Source organism: Microplitis mediator, chromosome 4, assembly GCF_029852145.1.
Source record: "Microplitis mediator isolate UGA2020A chromosome 4, iyMicMedi2.1, whole genome shotgun sequence".
Classification (NCBI taxonomy): Eukaryota; Metazoa; Arthropoda; class Insecta; order Hymenoptera; family Braconidae; genus Microplitis; species Microplitis mediator.
Genome location: NC_079972.1, coordinates 10,038,240 through 10,061,140, shown reverse-complemented (window position 1 = coordinate 10,061,140; position 22,901 = coordinate 10,038,240). Strand labels below are relative to the sequence as shown.

At 31.9% G+C, this 22,901-nt stretch overlaps 1 protein-coding gene across 1 annotated transcript; it reads left to right on the top strand.

Annotated features, from left to right (window-relative positions):
* Positions 1-742: 742 nt before the first annotated feature.
* Positions 743-10,238, top strand: LOC130666552 (uncharacterized). Its single transcript, XM_057467665.1, has 9 exons — positions 743-1,001; positions 2,222-2,570; positions 6,958-7,099; positions 7,245-7,394; positions 7,455-7,639; positions 7,743-7,957; positions 8,545-8,765; positions 9,143-9,281; positions 9,354-10,238. The coding sequence occupies exons 1-9, from the start codon at positions 790-792 to the stop codon at positions 9,694-9,696; spliced, it is 1,956 nt and encodes a 651-aa protein (XP_057323648.1). The 5' UTR covers positions 743-789; the 3' UTR covers positions 9,697-10,238.
* Positions 10,239-22,901: the final 12,663 nt, after the last annotated feature.

The following is a 22,901-nucleotide window of genomic DNA, read 5'->3' as shown; positions in this document are numbered from 1 at the left end:
TTGTAGAGCGTTCAATTTCCTACACAAAGTTTCATTGTGCATAAAAATCCGTTGAGTGGTCTGTAAGCTAGAAAATTCTAAAAAAAAAAAAATGTTTCCTATGTTATTTAAATAGAAAATAGAAAAATGGATTGAGGCAAGCCTTGATATTATTATTAAGAGCTGAATTGGCACCAAAATTTTTATTTTCAGGTATATTTTTAATTTTGGAGTACCAAAAAAAAAATTTGTTTTTTCTGAAACACCCTAATACGTATATTTAGGCTGGAGGAGGGGGGGGGCGAAACGGGGTACTTTAGGAAATACAAAATACTCAGAGATATGAGTGTTCAATGCAATCAGTAAAGTTTGAGTGAATTTAAAAATCAATTATTTAATTTAAATATCAAAATATCTATCTCTGTAACGAATCAGTCAATCACTGGCCGTTGTACCTTACACACATTTTTTTTTTTTTTTTAATATTATTTTTCATCTTACGAGAATTTAACATATCAATGAGGTTTTATTAAATAGTTAAATATTTCCTGGAATTGCGACATTGAAATGTAAATACAAATAATTCATGGTCAATGAATAATAAAGATAAATTATAAAAAAGATCTATTCAATACACTGTCCCTTTCTAAAAATCTATGGATGGCTGACGTCATGATTATGTTGAAATAGGGGTCGGCATATTCTATAAACACTTGCGCTTCACAGTATTTTGTAGTATTTTTATACCAGACTCGAGTGTGATCTTATGATACTTTAAATTCTTCCTAAAGTTACTTTCAATTTTGATGGATGCATTTTAAAAAGTGTTTCGTCGAGACAACATTAATAATGAATTATCAGTATTTAGATCCGATGAAATGGTTTTGTCTTATGGTTTTATTAACTTTACTGGATATTAAAAATTATTCTGTTGGAAAGTGTATTAATATAGAGAATAAAGAAAGTTTACCATCAACCCACGATGAATGGGATCATCTAAAGTACAATATTTTTAAAAGGAGGTAATGCATAGCATGAACAAATTATTTTTTTGTTCTATACGTTTAGAGAATTACTGAAAAAACAATTTCTCTTTTTTTGAAAATTTTCAATTTTCATAGCGGGAAGTTAATAAAACTACGACATTGCTTGTAGATTAATACTCATAATTAATATTGAATATACTAACAATTTATTTGGATAAATTATGAATTAGAAAATATCACTACACTAAAATTACACTTCGTTGAACTAAGCTATAGCTCTTTAAGCCTAATAAAATTTTTTATTGCATTCCACTACAAAAATTTTAAAAAATCTCAAGAGGTTGGTAACATAAAACTTTCAATTTTCGTGTACGATTATTCTTGAAAATACGTATAGATTTGGGCAGAACTAAATATTTATAACCTTTATAAAGAGTGATACAATCCCACTTTCTTACTGGTTTTCCGGAGTGTATAACACCCTACTCCATGAAGAGAATTCATAAGAAATATTCATTCAAAGGTTCAATACCATTCCTCTTCACGATGTAACAAAACCTTATAGTGAATGGAGTATCACGATTGTCATATTCACTTCTTACTTCGCTTGTAAGATACATTACGCGAAAAAATTGTTCTTGCTTGTAATTCTATGGTTTCATAGCAAAGCAGGAAAGACTGTGTCTGTTTCAATTTTTGCAGGTGGCAACATGGTCCAGCTTTGTTATGACACCATTGCAGTTCAAGCGAAGAGAATTTTTCCGTGTATTCTTCGCAACCCCTACTATGAAAGTTCAAGTTATCAAGAATGTAAAATTAAGATTTATTGTAAATCAAATTTTTCAGAAATTCGATAGTTGGATTCGAATTAATTAATAGACTATTGATTTTCGTTATTTAAATATACTTTTTTATTAGCACTTATTCATGAGCGATTCAAAGTAATGTGTGGTCGCGAAATATGGTAGCGTTTCCGTTACTTCAAATACGGTCTCGTCGTTAAGTATAAAGCGCAAAATTATTTGAACTCACAGCTCGTGAAATTTTATTGGTACGTTAGTATAGCTGCACATGATAGGATATTTAACACGCAAATGCGGTTCAGTAAAATGTATAAGCAAGGCTTGATATATTATAATTGGCGCTTCCGGCACGACTTACAACGCTCGGAAATTGAACTTTCAAAGAAGGTTTTGCAAAAAAATATAAAATAAAATCTTTGATAATACAAATACTATAAGTAAGAAATCTCACAGCACTAGAGAAGCAATTAAGAGTTTGGAATCTACGAATGTAACAGCCCTTCATGAAGAAGAAATTAACGAAGCATACGAACGGCTTTTAGATTCTTTATGGAATATCCAAGAAATATCAGAAGAAATTGACACTGTTTATGATACCGTCTTACTGGATGATATATACGAATTTAAAATTGATCCAGTTACAGCTACCAAAAGATACGTCAAGAATACGCTTGAAGGTAACAAATATTTAGACAAATTACTTAAAATCGGTCATTGGACAAGTGGTATAGCAAAACATGACTTGAATAGCCTTCAGGAGAATGTATTTTCAGTTGCAATTGAATACTACTCAAGATTACAAGTAAGATATAAACTTAATTTGTTTTTATATAAGGTAAAATACTTACTCTGTAAAAAATTTTTTGTGTGAAAATGATCTTCGCGGACTTTAGATAGTATCTTCTGTGTGAATTGACAGTGTGAAATTCTTTTGATGTGAACCATCAACAGGTGTACTTTTAACACGGTATGAGTATTAATTTTCACACCGTTTGATGTTATCAGCTCAAAATCCATACATTGTCTGATCATAAGATCGTAAGATATGATATATATACACTAGGGTGGCCCAAAAAAACCGACTATTTTTTTTTTTGAGTCTCTTATGAAAATTTGTTGGTTTAAGATGTTTTAAGAAGCCTCTCCAAAAATCAGCTCGATAAAAAATTTCCAAGAGGTCGCTCACGAATTTTGAAAATATCAAAAATGATCGAAATTCGGATTTTTTGTTCTAAATTGCTTCTTTCTCGTGGTAGCTATAGTTTATATTTATGAAATCATGACTACGCTGAAAATTTCAGCCCAAAACTAAAATATTTAAACGTCACTCAAGAATTTTGAATGTTTCCGAGTACTGTCTCTTGGACGTTTTCGAGCGACCCTTGAATACTAATAATAAAACTTTTCAATTTTTTCACCATCAATTTGTATCATGATGAATAAAAATACAACCCGAGAAATATAAATAATAAGTTATTTACATACTTTTTTATTTTTTAATTCGATTTTTAGGTTTTTTTGCTTATTCAAAACTTACCCAATTTCATTGTTTAAGACTGTCCAGTATATTTACAGTTATACAAAAGTTATATTTAAGTGAAATGACAGTAATTGAGTTATAAAAAAATACAAAAACTAATTCAAAGTATTAGTTACATATTATCAGTTAATATTCAAAATTCTTGAGCACCGTTTAAATATTCAAATTTTGGGCTGAAATTTTCAGCGTAGTCATGATTTCAGAAGTATAAACTATAGCTGCTACGAGAAAGAAGAAATTTAGAACAGAAAAATCCGAATTTCGATCATTTTTGATATTTTCAAAATTCGTGAGCGACCTCTTGAAAATTTTGTATCGAGCTGATTTTTGGAGATGCTTCTTAAAACATCTTAAACCAACAAATTTTCACAAGAGACTCGAAAATAAAAAATAGTCGGTTTTTTTGGGCCACCCTAATATACACTAATGGAAAAAATGAAAGGATCAAAAAAAAATTCTAAATTTTTAGGCGATTTTCAACAGGCTCTAACTTTGAGAGAAATGGTCGTACAAGAAAAGAAAAAGAAGGAAATTGTAGCTCCAAGTATCTACTTTTTGGATTAGAACTTAAAAATTTTTTAGCCTCAGCAGTTCTTGAGTAATCTTGGAAAAAATTATTTTTGCTTAACCACTATGAGGATCGGATACCTTCATTATTCAGCTTTAATTTCTTTTTTTATGGACCTTGATACGTCCACTTCGTGCCGAGATATCGGTCTTCAAATGGAAAAGGATCCTTTTGTCTTTGATTATCGATATCTCAGAAACCAATGATCGCACAGAAAGTTAATGGTGGGTTTTAAAAACTTGAATAAATTCCCTTCAACGATTAGCTATTGCTTTTTCGAAAAAAAAATTTTTTCCTATCGTCACATAAATTTAAAAATGCACCAAAAAAAGGGCCTTTTGTGGTTTCTTGGAAAATCAAGCGCAGAAACGAAAATATTGTGGAAATCGATAATTTTGACTGTGCATTTTACAGTTCGATATGTCCACAAAAACCCTGTAGAGAGCCAGATTAATCCAACCAGCCGTTTTTTTTGTTTCACGCGATCAAATTTTTAAAAAAATTAAAGGATCACGTTTTTTGCTTTGAAAAGCTCATAATCTTTAACAAGCTAAAAACAAACATTTTTTCGGAGCTTTGTCCACAATTTTATTGCAGACAGTGCTTAAATTTCCAAAAAAGAAAAAACTTTTTTTTCGAAATAAAATTTTCAAAAAAAAAAATTTTTTTTTAATTTAATGACTGAGAGATCAGTAAAATCACGGAATGCAGCGACGTAAACGTGTGAAAAATTATTGGGTGTTGGTTTTGTAAATATCCTAAAGTTATTCCAAAAAACAATTTTTTTGAAAAAAATTTTTTTTTTTTAATTTTGTTTCGAAAAAAAAGTTTTTTCTTTTTTGGAAATTTGAGCACTGTCTGCAATAAAATTGTGAACAAAGCTCCGAAAAAATGTTTGTTTTTATCGTGTTAAAGATTATGAGCTTTTCAGAGCAAAAAGGCCATTCGGCAGCCGAAATGGAAGGTAGATTTTCCAATTAATCTATATAAAAAGTTTCATACATACATATCTTGTGATACATGTTAGTGTATAGTCATGATATGAAATTAGGCTCGTTTTCTAAGAGTGAGAGTAAAAAAAGACAACGACTATTTTCGATAGAGAACTTCAGATAGTTGATTTGACAAAACATTATATAGGTAATGTACTAAACTAACCTTCACGTAAACAAAGTATAGAAATTTTAATTAGTATGAGATCATAATTGTAATTACTATTACGATGGCAAGATCAGTTATAATTATAGGACGTACAGGTACAGGTTATTTTGTTCACACTATAATACAACTGACAAAATTGTATTATAATGGGAAATGCATAAGTTATGTAAAATGAAAACCACATTTTCAACATTTTTTGATTCCATTAAAATTTTTAAGGCTATCAAATTATTGAAAGAAATGGTCAAAACATTAAGTTTAAGGTCTTTAATTAAAGCTTATTAGACAAGCTTTCAAATACTTTTTACTGGAATTGTCTATTAGTTTCAGTTTTAATGTTATATGAACTTGAAAGTGAATAAAATTTTTTTTTTTTTTAAAAATCGAGGGAATTTGAAACAGCCATATCTTCTAAACTAATCGAACGATTTAGCCCATCTTCGAACTTCCGTGGTAATCGCCCATAGAATAAGTGTAAAAAATTTCATTAGGATCCGATAAGGATTCTAGGCGCAATCGTGTTCTCAAAACTTGGTTCTATGACACATATATATATATATATATATATATATATATATATATATATATATATATATATATATATATATATATATATATATATATATATATATATATATATACACATATATAAATTTTTCAACGAATGGTATTTTCGAACTCTACTCAACTAATTATGATAGGTTGTGACAAAATTCCTTGAAAAATCGACCATGAGGACAAATACAATACCTAGATTTTTAAAAAAATCTACCTAAAAACGTGATCCTTTAATTTTTTTTTAAATTTGATTGCGTGAAACAAAAAAAACGGCTGGTTGGATTAATCTGGCTCTCTACAGGGTTTTTGTGGACATATTGAACTGTAAAATGCACAGTCAAAATTATCGATTTCCACAATATTTTCGTTTCTGCGCTTGATTTTCCAAGAAACCACAAAAGGCCCTTTTTTTGGTGCATTTTTAAATTCATGTGACGATAGGAAAAAATTTTTTTTTTAAAAAAGCAATAGCTAATCGTTGAAGGGAATTTATTCAAGTTTTTAAAACCCACCATTAACTTTCTGTGCGATCATTGGTTTCTCAGATATCGATAATCAAAGACAAAAGGATCCTTTTCCATTTGAAGACCGATATCTCGGCACGAAGTGGACGTATCAAGGTCCATAAAAAAAGAAATTAAAGTTGAATAATGAAGGTATCCGATTCTCATAGTGGTTAAGCAAAAATAATTTTTTCCAAGATTACTCAAGAACTGCTGAGGCTAAAAAATTTTTAAGTTCTAATCCAAAAAGTAGATACTTGGAGCTACAATTTCCTTTTTTTTCTTTTCTTGTACGACCATTTCTCTCAAAGTTAGAGCCTGTTGAAAATCGCCTAAAAATTTAGAATTTTTTTTTGATCCTTTAATTTTTTCCATTAGTGTATATATATCATATCTTACGATCTTATGATCAGACAATGTATGGATTTTGAGCTGATAACATCAAACGGTGTGAAAATTAATACTCATACCGTGTTAAAAGTACACCTGTTGATGGTTCACATCAAAAGAATTTCACACTGTCAATTCACACAGAAGATACTGTCTAAAGTCCGCGAAGATCATTTTCACACAAAAAATTTTTTACAGAGTAAGCCTGAATCAAAATAACTGCTATCTCGTGATATACTACAAAATTTCGAGTAAAATCCAAGGACTGCAAAAAAGTTTTGATCTTTGTCTAAACTTTGAAATATGCGTAAAACTACATTTACACATTAAGTTCAATTTTCGTATAAAGATCCATTCTATAAAAATATACCATTTGAAAATATTATACAAGCCGACGCTTGAAGCCTAACTCTAGAAGTATTTTTCGTTCCAAAATAATGAAATGTTTACTTAAAATATCTATTTTCAGAAAAATAGAAATTATTGCGATGGATCATCAGTTTATAATAGAATATATCAACTCTATGAATCTATGTTAGCAAGCTTCCGTAAAGGATACATTATGATTTTTATGGCTGACGAATTCCAACAACGAAGTCCTGGAAATACAGGTTGTTGACCATAATTAACATATTTTTTTATGCACGCATCAAACAAGATGACATGAGGTGTTCCCTGATCCCACCAAAACATTTTTGTATTTCTTACTTTCTATTCGAATAAAAATAACCAAAGAATTATACTTTTTTTTTCAAGATAATCGGCGCCCTGCACAAAGAATGGTAATGAATCAATATCAAAAAGCAGTTGTTCGTATGACCGCTTCAGCAAGTAGTTATCTAAATCAAATCGATAAGACGGAGTATAAAAAATCACAAGATTGTGACGAGGAAGAATGGATTGAAGGTTTGATATTTTTTATCAATTCTGAAATAAATATGCTTATCATAACAACTTATTATCTAGGTGTGAATTACATTCGTTTGAAAAATCATGTTTCGTATCATGAACCGAGTACAAAATGGTATTGGGATCAGGATGCAGAATACTTGAGAGATACGAAACCAGAAAAAGAATGCGACGGTACACAAGTATTTTGGAATCCTTCAGCTTTATCAGATGGCGTCATATACAGCTTGAACTGTCCACTTGTAAGCCAAAGTTTGTTTCACATCACGATAGTTAAATATAAGATCCTTACAAAGCTGCCTGATAATGTTAAAAAATAAATAAAGAATTACAAACACATTTTAGATTTTTGTCAGTGATTATTCAAGAGATAGCAGTTGCCAACGTTTCCAGAATGATAATTTTACGAAAGCTAAAAACACACATTGGGAATCAGCATGTACTGATGGAGATAATTCAAGATTAGGACAATTATGTGCTTGCGATAAACAAATCGACCAAGATACTAGTATACGAACAATAAGTTTAAGAGAACATTTCACTGATAGTGCTGATAGTAGGTAATTAAAAATTCAAATTATGATTCGAAATGGTTCCACCTGATATCTCCCCAGACGAAATATCCCCGAAAAAATCTCCCCGATGAAATCTCCCCACGACAAAATCTCCCCGCGACAAAATCTCCATACGACAAAATCTCTCTAGGACAAAATCTTTCCAGAACAAAATCTGCTGGACACGATCTCTATAAACAAGATCTTATAATAATCTATGTAATTATAATGATTTCTACACTTACGACGGGAATCGTATTCAGGTTTTTTTTCACATTTTATGTGTATAAACAAACCTAGCTTGACATCATCGTCAATTGCCAGAACTTAATGTAAACTTACTGTGAAGTTAATTAAAATCACTGAATGTCGAATTTTTGAAGTGATAGTATGACCATCAGGGATTAAACTGATAACAATAATTTTCGAAATCTTATCCTGAAGAGATTTTGTCCTAGAGAGATTTTGTCATAAGAAGATTTTGTCGAGGGGAGATTTCGCCAAGGATATTTTGTCGGGGATATTTTGTCCAGGAAGATAAAGTCGTGTTACCATTCGAAATGGTCAATCAAAAAATATTTTGGTTTTCATAGAGTTGTCACCGGAATACGATTTATTGTTAAAAATAATATCGTTATGATACGAATTCGAGAAGGCAAATTAGTCAATGGTGTCATAGACCCCCAAACCGTTCGATGGATAGATGATGATGGGCAGCATCCTGAAATAGGTCCTGACACAGTGAAGCTCAGTTATAATATACGAGCGTTTGAATTAGATGACATAGAATTGCCTGATGAGCACTTGGTAACAGGTATTGTACACAGAAAAAAAAATTCTCGACTTATGGCAAATATTCTTAATTCAAAAAAACTTTTTTGAAAACCTAAAGTTTCTCAGATAAAGTAGAAATCTTCTTTGACAAAAACGAATTTTTTTAACCAAGACAAATTCTTTTGGCTCAAAAAAATCTTGACTTGGTTCCCGAAAACATTTGTCCTCCAAAATATTTTCTCGACTCGAGATAGCTTTTTTTTCTGTGTATATATTGTAAAAATTATCAATTTTCCAAACGTTAATATTCGAGTCTGTGTTCAGCATAAAAATTTTGAGGGCTCTGACTAGCTCTGTTAAGCAATTATTTTATAAATTAATAAATCATTTCTATAATCTACATGTGTACACCAACAGGAGTCAAATTCTTAGTGAGAAATAAAACGCGCATATCATTAGCAGTAAGAGGATCAGCTATGTATGATGATAAACAAAAAACTTTCCCATCAATTCACGATCAATGGTATTATTCAACACCTGATCCAGATATAGCTAGGTAATTAATTATCATTGTAAAATTAACAACATTATGTTTTATGCACTATACTATTATTATAACTCATTACAGGCGTAATATTGATATAGATTATTCTAAAAATCCAGCTGAGTTAATAAATGAACAGTTGCTACAATTAAGTACTCCAGGATTGAATTATGTTGATTTCTCAGTATCAGTATATTCTTCAAAAGATGAAAATGTTGCAATTATACCATTCATAGATTCACGCGAACTCGTTACTGATCCACCAATCGCTCTAGGTGGGTTAGGAATATTTTACAAAAGTAAACCCGGCTACGGTGGATTTATAGCGTTTAAGTATATCACAGCCAAATATAATATTCTTCTTGACAGAGATCATGCTCAAGCTATGAATGCTACTTTATCAGACGTACTAAAATATTTAGAATGAAAAAATAATTCTATCGAAATTAATTTGAGTATTCTTATCAAGTCTTAGCGAGAGCTAAATAATTCAATTTTTGGATGAAAAATGTATTACATGAACTGAATCATTTCTTAAAATTAAAATTATTTCGAAAGTATCTTATATGAATAATCAATAATTAATTAAACCATTGCAAATTTAAGTCGATGTTAAAAACGAGATCTTTTATCATTATATTTAAATCGGTTGATTTGTTCTGAAAATATCGCAAGACAAAAATTCTTTTTCTTTGTTAGCAAAGTGTATTTTGATTGGTCAAATTAAAAAAAATCGTTTTGTTTAGTGACATTTTCGAACATTTGTATCTTTTAGCAAAGCATTTTTAGATGTTAAAAAAATCCATTTTCAAAACCTATATCACACCGGATTTTCGAAATCGGTAATTAATTTTTATGATAATAAGAATATCATATAAATTAATATCTTTTAATAAAATAGTTTATTATAATTGAAAAAAAAATACATTTTGTTGCATACAATAATTTATTTTAAACAGGTAATCTATACCTTCAGGCGAATGTACTTTTAGTTTTAAGTTATCAAAAAAGAATTAAATAATGCATTATTGGATGTTAATAAAGACTTATATACAAAATCACAAACTCACTGCTTTATTTCATTTTTCTTTGTTAGCCATCTATAACAGGGCTATCGCTGATACTCTTGTCGTCCTTGTTTAAGGGTGCCACTAGAAGTGATAACGGCCTCCCAGGCCAGATATTAGATCATCAGGGTCGGTGTAAAATTAATTAATTTTAAGATAGAGGAGAGGAAGGATAATTTATAATAAATTTAATTCAGTTTAATTTAACAATTTATACCTTTTATTTATATAGGCCAATTACCTTTGACAAACCTTTTAATTTAAACCTTATAACCTTATGACCTTATATCACTTATAAACTTTATTAAACCTTATAAACCTTATTACTTACGTCAACTACCTTTGACAATTTTAAAACTTATTCTCGTCAACTACCTTTGACGATTTCCTAAACCATACTTAAGCCAATTACCTTTGGCATCACATTCACACGCACACGATTTTATTAACCAACTACTTTTGGTAATTTTATAAAATCTTACTTTAATTTAAAATCGTCGTACCTGACGAACAATAATTTTATATAATCATTCTCCATAAAATTGATCCCCTGGATCTATACACGCACACACTCACTCTAGTCCCTTGGACTATTTTCACACACACTGATTTTAAAATAATTTTCCCGCCACGCTTTTACAATAAATTAATTAATTAAAATTTAGTTTTAAAAGATATTGTTATTAATTAATTAATTTTGATTTGACTTTCTCACTGTTACTTTTATTAATTTTAATTTTATTAATCATCCGTAACTACCATAGGATTTCCGTCAGTAAATTTCAATACCCAATACTACTCGGTTCTCACTCGACGCAAAGTTCCTCCATGCGCGTTCTCCCACTCGATTCTCACTCAACGACTATCTGCCGCAAAGTTCCTTCATCTCAGCGATTCTTTATCTTTGTTTTATTCATTTCTTTTTTATCCGATAATTAATTTTACTTATTGTTTATAATTTTGATTACGGTAATTTATTAATTAATTTTATTATATAAATCGAATTATTGAATTTACAACAGAATTTTCACGTCTTTTAAATTAATCATTCATTGATTTTTTTCGCTATAGATTTGTTTAATTAATTTATTTATTTATTTTAACTAAAAAATTTTAGGCGGACTGGACTATGGAATTTCTGGCTTATGTTTTACACAATGGGCCTAGAAATTTCTACGACGCGATAATTCCGGCAAAGGCCTGGAATCATGAACGACGCCCTGGATCCGGCTGAATTGCCTGGACCCGGTTAGACAACGTCTGGCTTAATTTTAATTTTAACAAATTTTATAATTACTCAATTCACTATTGGCCTAGACGCGGATTACCCCGACGAACGACTAAGTATTTATGTGAATTAAATTAATTTCTGGCCTGGACCTAGAATATTAATTGAATTAATACCAGATATGTTAATTTCTGATGCGTAGTTTTCTTGATTAATCCTTGTCCTCGTCGCGTTCCTTTGTCTTGCCGTTCTCGATCTTTCTTTCCCTCGTGTCGAGTGTCTTTGTCCGTTGTAGCCTTTCTTCTCGCCTTTCCTGTGTCTCTTATTTTTCCTCAATTCCCGTACGTTCTCCTTTACCTGCTTTTCCCAGATAATTAATTAAATGTTATAAAGGGATACCGGCTAATGACCTGGTATCTATAATAAATGTACAATAAATCGCTGGGTTCCATAATTTGAATCCAAGTGTATATAATTAATTACCTGAATAATTTTTGCGACTCGATCCTTGAGTGGCCTGTCCGCTTGTGTGTCTTGATCTCGGGTCGACCGACACTTATAATTGTTCACCCACTCATCCGGATTCGGCAACTTCCGGAAAATTCGGCAACTCCTACTTACAACTAAGTGGGACTGACGGACGAGCTCCTACAATTACCCCGCCTGATGCCAAGTCGCGCTCTACCCCGGATAACCCTGGGGTACATGGAGAGAAAAATATCGCCAGAATGACTATCCAATGTATCCTCAAATGACGTATCGTCAGAATCACGATTCGTATACCTAATTTAGGAATACTCTCATATTAATTTAATAATCTATAGTATCGTTAAAATAAAGATATGTATTTGGGTTAGGTTAAGTATTCGTTTATTTAATTTAAGAATACGACGAATAGCCTTTGTAACGATATGTAGTTTCGTTAATATAGGTATCTGTATCGCCAGCGTGAGGATCCGTATAGCTAAATTGGTTATACGTATCATCGTTCTCGGTTGCCGGATGCCTAAATACAGAGTTTGCGCAATAGTCATGTCAGCGATTCATAAAATGCCTAAAATAAGGATACGGATCGTCATTTTGACGATCCACTGTGAGGATACTCTGTATAGCTGAACTGGCTATACGGCGTATCGTTAAGTAAGATGACTATACAGCGTATAGCCAGAATAGCGATACGTATACTTAATCTGGCGATATTTTTCTCTCCGTGTAGTTATAGTTTTTATCGACGGCGCGCATCATAGACAATTATGGTAACTGAACGCGGAAAATTCAAATTTTCCCTGTTACAAATCATATAAGTTAATTAGAATCGAATGCCCCAGATTTTTCTAATCACGGCAATTCTATTTTAATGATTCGTTTAATTAGTCAAAAAATATTAATACATACGCTGTTAGAAGTATCTGTTTGAGCCACATAAGATTTATTAATAGTTAATAATGATTTATTTGAAAGCTTAACCAAATGAATATTTATTAATAGTTAACAAATGATTTATTAAATGAGATTTATTTGAGCCAAATAAATATTTCTTAATAGTTAATAAATGGCTCATTTGAATAGAAAGAAATGACGAATGAAGTTAACTTAGTTGGGTTATGACAAACAATTTACAGTACTATTTAATTTTATTTTTTAAAGTAAATAATACACACAGTCATTAATTTTAATCGATTATAACAATCATTATACAAAATATATAAGAAAATGAAAAATTATAGTTTATAAAACAGCATTAAATTATACGTAACGGACGACCTAGACTAGACAATGTACTGATAGGTAATATGAATAAAAAGTGGCGCTATAGTCAAATATCGCGGTGATGTTCACTCAAATATGAGATTTATTAACTATTAATAAATCTATATGAGGCAAACAAATACTTATTTCAACTAGATAAGGTACTATTTGGCTGAACAAAATGATATATTTGATTGAAATAAAGTTTATTTGACACAAACTTATATTTATTGATACTTAGTAACGCTTTATTTCAAACAAATAAGGCTGAAAAACTGTTTCAAATAAATGCATTTATTTATATCAAATAAATACTTCCATCAGTAGGGATACTTATCATAAGTCTTATCAATTGTCCTTGTTTTTTTTATAATGTTTTTTTCAATCAAATAATCATAACAACTATTTCAAAAATCGTATATAAACGATACTCAAATGCTGTTAAATTAAAAAGAATTAGTTAGTGTTTACGGTACATTTGTTGCTCACTAAAATGAATTTGAAAATTCCATTTTTTCTATTTTCTTTAATTATACTTCATCTTTTGATACCATCAAACACTGGAGAATTAATTGTTGAAAAAAAAAAATCTGGACCATTAGATTTATTCGCGAGTGCTACTGGTCCTATAGGTAATGTAATGACTTTAATAGGCTTTTTCAAAGAATTAGTTTCTTTGGGTGACGATAATCAAGGAAAACATGAGGCACGATTAACACAAGCATTTAATGACATACATGATATAAGTATAAAAGTTGATGGCATGACAGGTGCAATAAACAATTTGGGAAAGACAATTGTATCAGCCCTTGATCGAATAGAAATGAACAACGATAATAAACAGCTTCTAAAAGCTATGAATAATATTCTAAAACAAGCGCGAAGCATTGATGATGATTTCCGTGATGGCATATTATCCCTTTTATCAATATATAAATCTGCCTCAAAAGAAGATATTACTAAATTTATCCATGACACGTTCAAAGGTAACAAATTGAAAAGCAAACTAAATTCAATCGTTAGGTGGGCAAGTGGTTTAGAAAAAAGTAGAGCAAATATAAATCCGGATAATATATTTTCAATTGCAATCAATCACTACCAAACATTACAGGTAAGATACAAGCTTTATTTGTCTTTATATACAATTTATTAATTGTAGACTAACGTTTTTTATAAAACTTCCATCCTAAAATGATACATTAAAATTTGGGAAAAATTTTCACTCGAATTTAAGTTTCTTGTTCTAAGAAAACTATCAGTGAAGAATAAGTGTTTTAACTTTCCACTAAGAAAATTGTAAATTTTCAAAAATCAAGTTTTCATTAGATGTCGACGTTTTAGGGTCCTAGGAAGTTATTCTGATACTTTCAGAAAGATGTCTAGCTTTGTGAACCGCGGAAGCTCATGCAGCCGACCCGAGTCGAACGAAAAACTCACGCGATTAAAAAATTAAAAAAAAATAGTTATTTGCAAAAAAAAATGATATCTTTAAGTCTATAATATTAAAGTTTCACCTCTTCTGAATATTTCCCGTTTTTTTTACGCTATATTTTTCTTAGGAGCGAAAAATCCGTAATAATAAAGAAGTTTTTTCGCAAAGTCAGATATTGAGCTCCGCCAGGACTCAAAAGAAGCGTCTTCTTATGCCCAACAAAAACATGTGCATAGCTATACGAAAATATTAATATTTGCTATAGATACACTGTAAAAAATCCGGAGTGAATTCGGATTGAAATTAAATCCGAATTCACTCCGCATTCACTCCGCCACTCGGAGTTCCGGAGTTTTAAAAGAAATCACTCCGCATGCGGAGTGAATTGGGAGTTTTTTTTAGCGGAGTGATTGCGGAGTGACGCGGATTTTATTTCACTCTGGTCCGGAGTTTTAATACTTAAATAAATTTATATTAATTTATATTAAACTGCTAAACAATGTGTGTGTGTGTGTGCAGGTGTTTGTGTGCGTGTGTGCAAATGTGTGCATGTATGCATGTGTGCAAATGTGTGTGTGTGCAAATGTGTGCGTGCACTGAAAAAAATAATCACTAGCTGCTAGCGATTTTTTTCTCTAGTACCTAGCGATTTTTAATCGTTAGCTGGAAGCGATTATTTCGCTAGCTAGAAGCGATTCTTTCTTTGGCAGCTAGCGATTAAAAATCGCTTGCTGGAAGCGATTTTTTCGCTAGCTGCTCGCGATTTTTTCTTTAGCAGCTAACGATTTTTAATCACTTGCTGGAAGCGATTATTTCGCTAGCTGCTAGCGATTTTTTCTTTAGCAGCTAGCGATTAAAAATCGCTTGCTGGAAGGGATTTTTTCGCTAGCTGCTCGCGATTTTTTCTTTAGCAGCTAACGATTTTTAATCGCTTGCTGGAAGCGATTATTTCGCTAGCTGCTAGCGATTTTTTCTTTAGCAGCTAGCGATTAAAAATCGCTTGCTGGAAGCGATTTATTTGCTAACACTGACTTATCGGTTCTTGGTATGAAAAAAAGTTAAGCATCGGTATAACTCAAAAATAAAACAAATGCTGTTTTTATCATTAAAATAAATATAGGGGAAGGGGGGGCCAAAGGGGGTAGGGTAGGCAAAACGGGGTACCCCCAAAATTTGATAAAAAAAAATTTTATATTTTAAATGGTTTTTAAACATTCCAAATACTTCTGTAAATATAATTAAGCGTTACTTTGAATTTTTTTTGATAAACTTTTTCAAAAATCAATTGTCAGTTGAAAAATAATAATGACGTTTGTTTTATGATAAAAACCATTAAAAATTTTTTTTCTTCTTTTGTATCCAATAAACATGTAAAATATAATCTTTCTTCATGTAAATTACTTAAAAAAAATTCAACTTAATAAAATTCGTTTAAAATCCAGAAATTTTTTTTTTTTACCTTTTTTAGGGGGTACCCCACTTTGTCCGCAGAAATGAAAAATTGTTTTTTTCAACGGTAACTGAAAATTTCTTCTATTTACTTTGAATATCATTAAAAAAAAAAGATTTAGCGTATTTGAGTCCTCGAAAACTTGGTATTTCCTTAAGTACCCCCTTTTGCTCCTCCCTCCCCTATATACATATACATATATATACATATATATATATATATATATTGTAACGGGTTTTTCACCACCGGGGATCTACCGGAGTGAAGTCCGAATACACTTACTGTTTTTGGCTACCTTGTTCAAAAATAATTAAGTTGGGCGCCAGGTGATTTTATAATCAGCAAATAAACAATTATCAAAAATGTCGACTCAGGGTGGCGGATCGGGGAAAAGTCAGGCACTTAAGATTACGATAAATAATTGATCAGAATTAAACAAATCATCAGTCGTATTTAATCAAACAAAATCGTTGATCGGTTTCACAAATAAAGTTATCGGTTACAAAAAAAATATAAATGCCGTTGTCGGCTTGACTCGATATAAACAATATTATCAAAAAAAAATCGTAGTTGATCGAAAACACAATTGAAGCACTTACCACGACGCTTCAATTCGATTGTTGGTCTCAAATCGGCTCGTTGGCTTCTCGGGGCCGGTCTCGGCGATATAATCGATCTCGGTGTCACTTTCGGTGGTATACTTGATATCGGTGTCAGTGATATTTTCGATGTTTTTGTCGTCGTCAGCGATAATTTCGATGTCGGTGTCGTTTTCGGCTGTATAATCGATTTCGGTGTCGTTTTCGGTAGTATAATCGAGGTCGGTGACATTTTCGATGTCGGTGGTGGTTTCGGCGAATTTATCGGTGTCGCTTTCGGCGATAATGTCGTAATCGGTGTCGTTTCCGGTAGTATTTCTGATTTCGGTGTCGTCCTCGGCGATGTCATCGGTGTCGGTATCGGCAATATACTTGATTTCGGTTTCGTCAATTTGATCGGTGTCGGACTTGACGATATCGGTGTTGATATCGGCGATATTGTCGGTGTCGATTTCGGCGATATACTCGGTGTCGACGAAATACTCGATGTCGGTGTCGTTATCGGCGATGTTATTGGTATTGGTTTCGGCACTTTTATCGGTGTCGGGTTTGACGATATCGGTGTTGCTATCGGCGATATTGTCGGCGTCGATTTCGGGGATATACTCGGTGTCGGGGTCGTTGATCGGGTTGAACCATCCGATGCATAACCACTGCTCGAATCAGTGTCTTCTTTTATCGATTTGTTCAGTGAACGTTGTTCACAACTGTTCACGGTCGTATTCGCCGCTGGTTCGTCGTTGTTCGTTATAAATCGGTTGGTTAACGGTCGTTGTTTGTCATCGATCGATGAATCGGCGGTTGTTCCTTTATCTTCGTTGCTCCAGGACGTGTCGGGGTGTCGCTTTCTTCGTAACGCACGATATAGTCGGTCACGTCGTGATTCTTCGGTTCCTGAAACACTAGCATTTAGTGTAAGCAGGAATTCGCGTATCTGCTTCGATTCTAAGTCGTTAATCCATTCGTAACCGGATTCGGATCCTACCGAACTCGGTGTATGAGCTTTCTGCTCACGCAGTGCAGCAGCGGCAGCTTCCTCCTGGAGGCGGAGGGTTTCAAGGTGTCGGGCGTTCTCTTGTATTTTGGCCTCTAGTCGTTTTCGCTCAGCGGAAAGGCTAGCATGTTCTTTCATAGCCTCAACGCAAGTATTGGTCGAACTTTTGCAAGGAGACGGTGTCGGTGAAGCAAATGACGTCGTTCCGGTTCGGAAAATCAGGGGTGGCATGATCGATATCGGTCGTTCTTCGGTTGTTTGATTGTTCTGAATGGTCGGTATCAGTCGTTGTTCAATTGTTCGGTTGACACGGTCGGTCAATGTGGATATTTGTTCCATGAATCGATTGTTCTGCCATGTCGTGTCCAGATTGGTCGGTCGAGTCGTTGGCGGTGAATGGAACATCTTGGCGAAGTTGATCGAAAAACTAGTCGAGTCGTAAACGGTTTGTTCGAAATCGTGGTCGTAATCTTACGTAGATCCGTGCCTTCTGACCTTTTGTGCCCCACGTTGGGCGCCAAAATATGTAACGGGTTTTTCACCACCGGGGATCTACCGGAGTGAAGTCCGAATACACTTACTGTTTTTGGCTACCTTGTTCAAAAATAATTAAGTTGGGCGCCAGGTGATTTTATAATCACCAAATAAACAATTATCAAAAATGTCGACTCAGGGTGGCGGATCGGGGAAAAGTCAGGCACTTAAGATTACGATAAATAATTGATCAGAATTAAACAAATCATCAGTCGTATTTAATCAAACAAAATCGTTGATCGGTTTCACAAATAAAGTTATCGGTTACAAAAAAAATATAAATGCCGTTGTCGGCTTGACTCGATATAAACAATATTATCAAAAAAAAATCGTAGTTGATCGAAAACACAATTAGTTCATTGCTCAGAGAAACACAGTCGATTACGAAATTAAAAAAATATAATTTTATTGTCCGGAGACACACATACAGCGGAAGTATTAAAGAAATACTTGACGAGTGACGTCAGAGTATTCTTACACGGCGAGGTGACAAGACTGCTGTTGCGAATGAGACACGGATAAGCCGTAGTTCTCAGAATTGCTCGAAGAAATAAAATAAAATATAAAATAATATTTTATTTCGGTAACGTGTTAAATTACACGATCAAATAATTATTGCGCGTAATTAATTAATTAATTTTTAATTATTACACGAACGCGGTTCACTTGTTCACTACTAAATTCACTAGAACACGTTGTTCAGTTTCGGGCCGAGGCTTCGGCTTGTTCACTTGTTCACGGAGTCAGTTATTGTTGGTCGAAATTAATTGTCGTGATCAATTAATTTAACTAGTCGTTGATCCAAACTCGGATTGGTCGTTTTAGTCGTAAATCGCGTTGTTCAATCGTCGGGATCGAAATTGGTCGGAGTCGAATTGTTCAAATAAAATAAACGTGGCCGTTCAGTTCGGCGTCTATCCCGGATCTCCCGTTTCAATCCAAGCGTTGGATCGATTGCTCGGTCGAAGTCGGAATCTTTGCTCATAGGTGTCACCAAAAGTTGCTCACCGGATAACTATTTATTTTATTCAAATAATTTCAAACCTCGGGTCGATGTCGAATTTTTTCTCATGTTACAATATATATATATGTATATGTGAATTTCACTCTGAGGGGAGTGAATAATTAAAAATTCATTCACTCCGGATTTAATCCGCATTCACTCCGCGAATTTTTTACTGTGTATGGTCAATTGTCTATAAATTTACGATTTTGAATTCAACAATTTATTACTTAAAAAGTTTTGAATATTTTGATTTGAAATTTAGCACACAATTTCTATAATTCTTCCCCTTCAAAATGAGGGTTTGAACGATCTGATGCAATGAACAATTTTTCAATTTAGAGCTATTCGTTTACGCGGTTGCGACGAAGAAATCGTTTTTTGCTAACATTTGTTTTTCTTAATATTAATATTATTTTAAGCCACTCCAGGAGCTAGAAAACAGCGTGAAGTTCTGGGCTGACCTGCAGGGTCGACCAGTTTTCACTTTTTTTTTCTTCCTCTAATTTTAATTATCCTATAGGAGAATTTTATTTTGGCGAAAAAAATTGTTTTTCTAACACTTTACGTTTGACTTATTTTATTTCATACGTTAGTTAGGGGAAGGGGGGGACAAAAGGGGATAGGGTAGGCAAAACGGGGTGATCCCAAAATTTTAGAAAAAAACAATTTTATTTTTTAAAATTTTTTCAAACATTTGAAAATCACTTTTGTAAATATAATAGAGCATTATTTTGAATACTTTTGTTAAACTTTTTCAAAAATCGAGTCTCAGTCGAAAAAGGTTAATGGCTTTTGTTTTATGATACAAACCAATAAAAATTTTTTTTTCTTCCTTTGCATCCAATAATTGTGTAAAACATAATTTTTCTTTAAGTAAATTGCTTACAAAAAAATTCAATTCAATCAATTTTATTTAATATACAGAAATTTTTTTTTTTTTACCTTTTTTAGGGGGTACCTATTTCACCCGCAAAACCGAAAATTTTTTTCTTTCAACGGCAACTGAAATTTTTGTTTATTTACTTTGAATATCATTAAAAACAAAAAGATTTAGCGAATTTGAGTCCTCGAAACCTTAGTATTTCCAGAAGTAACCCGCTTTGCCCCCCCCCCTCCCTTTTCCTACAAGAATTCTATGGTTACAGTCCTCAATACCCTCTTTTTAATAACCATCACAATAAAAACTAGTCGAAACTGACCTGATACAAAAATGACTATTTACAAATATAACTTCATACAAAAATAACCACACTGAGAAAAAATTTCTCTTTGGACAATTAAATTGGTTTTGTTGAATTCTATTAAACTAAAAATTATTTGGGACAACTAAATTTTATTACGTCAATATAATCTATTTTATCATTTCTAACAAATGATTTAATAGACTCTACCCGCATGAAAAAACTTTATATGTGAAAACATATATGATAGAATATATGAATATTATAATGTGATATATTGTACAATATACAAATTAATATTTATATTTTTGCCGTATTAATATATGATAATACATTGAAAAAAAATATATTGCTAGAATATATTATCAATATATGACTTTTTATGTATGTTTTACATATATATTTTAATATATCTTTGTTATATTGATATATTATATTGAAAGTAGTATATTAATTAATATATAGTATTTTTGATATTTTTTATATATGTTTTCCAATATATTGCAAAATATATGGTTTCTAATATATTGTAAAATATATGGCACTTTTTAGTAGATTTCATAAAAATCTAACTATTGTATTTGTCCTCATGATGGGATTTTTGAACAATTTTGCTACCTCTAAACTCAGCTCGACGAGCTGAGTCAGGAAATACATTCAGTTCAAAAGTTTATATATGTATTTATATATATTTATATATATTAGGGCGTTTCAAAAAAAACAAAAAAATTTTTTTTTTCTCGGAACCCGGCTCAAAAGTTTTGTTTAGATGCCAAAATAGGCCTCTGAAAATATGAGCCCTTAATATTAATATTAAGGTTGTCCGCATCGCACTTTTCAATTTCCCGTAAGAATAACACAGGAGAAAAATTTTTTTTCTCCTGATTTTTGAAACTAATGAACCATAAATTTCATTGTAATGTCCATCAGATGTTTTTCTAGAAAATTGGACGCTCTACAAAAAAAGTCTCTTATCATTTTTTGATAAATCCATCTGTTCGAAAGTTATTGGAGCTGGAAGTCAAATCTACAGTAAATTTCGAGATCTTTTTACTTTTCCAGCAAAACTATCAAACTTATCAAAAAATGTCATAGGACCTTTTTTGTAGACAATTCTATTCCCTACAAATTATTCTCAATAAAGTTTATTTGAATTCCGCATTGTTTTCTAGTTATTTTCATTTTAATGCCAAGATCATAAAAATAATAGTCTTCTAATGGATTTTGAGAACTTAACGTTAAAATGAAAATAACTAGAAAACAATGCGGAATCCGAGTGAACTTTATTGAAAATAATTTATAGGGAATAAAATTTTCTACAAAAAAGGTCTTATAACATTTTTTGATAAGTCTGATAGTTTTGCTGGAAAAGTAAAAAGATCTCGAAATTTACTGTAGATTTGACTTCCAGCTCCAATAACTTTCGAACAGATGGATTTATCAAAAAATGATAAGAGACTTTTTTTGTAGAGCGTCCAATTTTCTACAAAAACATCTGATGGACATTACAATGAAATTTATGGTTCATTAGTTTCAAAAATCAGAAGAAAAAAAAATTTTTTTCCAGTGTTATTCTTATGGGAAATCGAAAAGTGCGATGCGGACAACCTTAATATTAACATTAAGGGCTCATATTTTCAGAGGCCTATTTTGGCATCGAAACGAAACTTTTGAGCCTGGTTCCGAGAAAAAAAAATTTTTTTAGTTTTTTTTGAAACGCCCTAATATATATATATATAATATAACGCGCCGTTCTCCAACGATAGCGTCCGCAATTCTACACCGATCTTAATGAAACTTAGTATACTTATTCTATGGACGATTACCTTGAATGAGTTCAAAGATGAGCTAATTCGGCCAATAAGTTTAGAAGTTATGGTTAATTGAAATTTTGCAAAATTTTCAAAAAAAATTTGTTTGCTGCTTTAACTGGATGTAACTTCTAAGCGGAAAGAGATAGCTTATTTTCGTTTGTTCTATGTGAAAGCTCGTCCGATTGCCTACAATTTTGACTATACAGCTCATTAATTTGACCATTTTTTCTAGTAGATAAATGGTTTTGAACATTTACAAAATATTATAAAAACTAATTTTATGCGGATTTTCACTTTGATTATAGCCACAATTTCACACCGATCACCTTGAAACTTTGTATACGTATTTTGTGGGTGACTACCTTGTTCGAGTTGGAAAATGAGCTCAATCGGTCGATTAATTTATAAGTTATAGCATTTCTAAATTTTCAAAATGTCCAAAATTCATATATTTTTACTTATTCTTCCTTCAATATCTTTTGAATGTGATAACTTATCGACTTTATATCAAATTCATCGGAAAGGTCTTCGAATAAGCTTTAATTTTCATACCTATATATATGCCTAGACCACTGAAA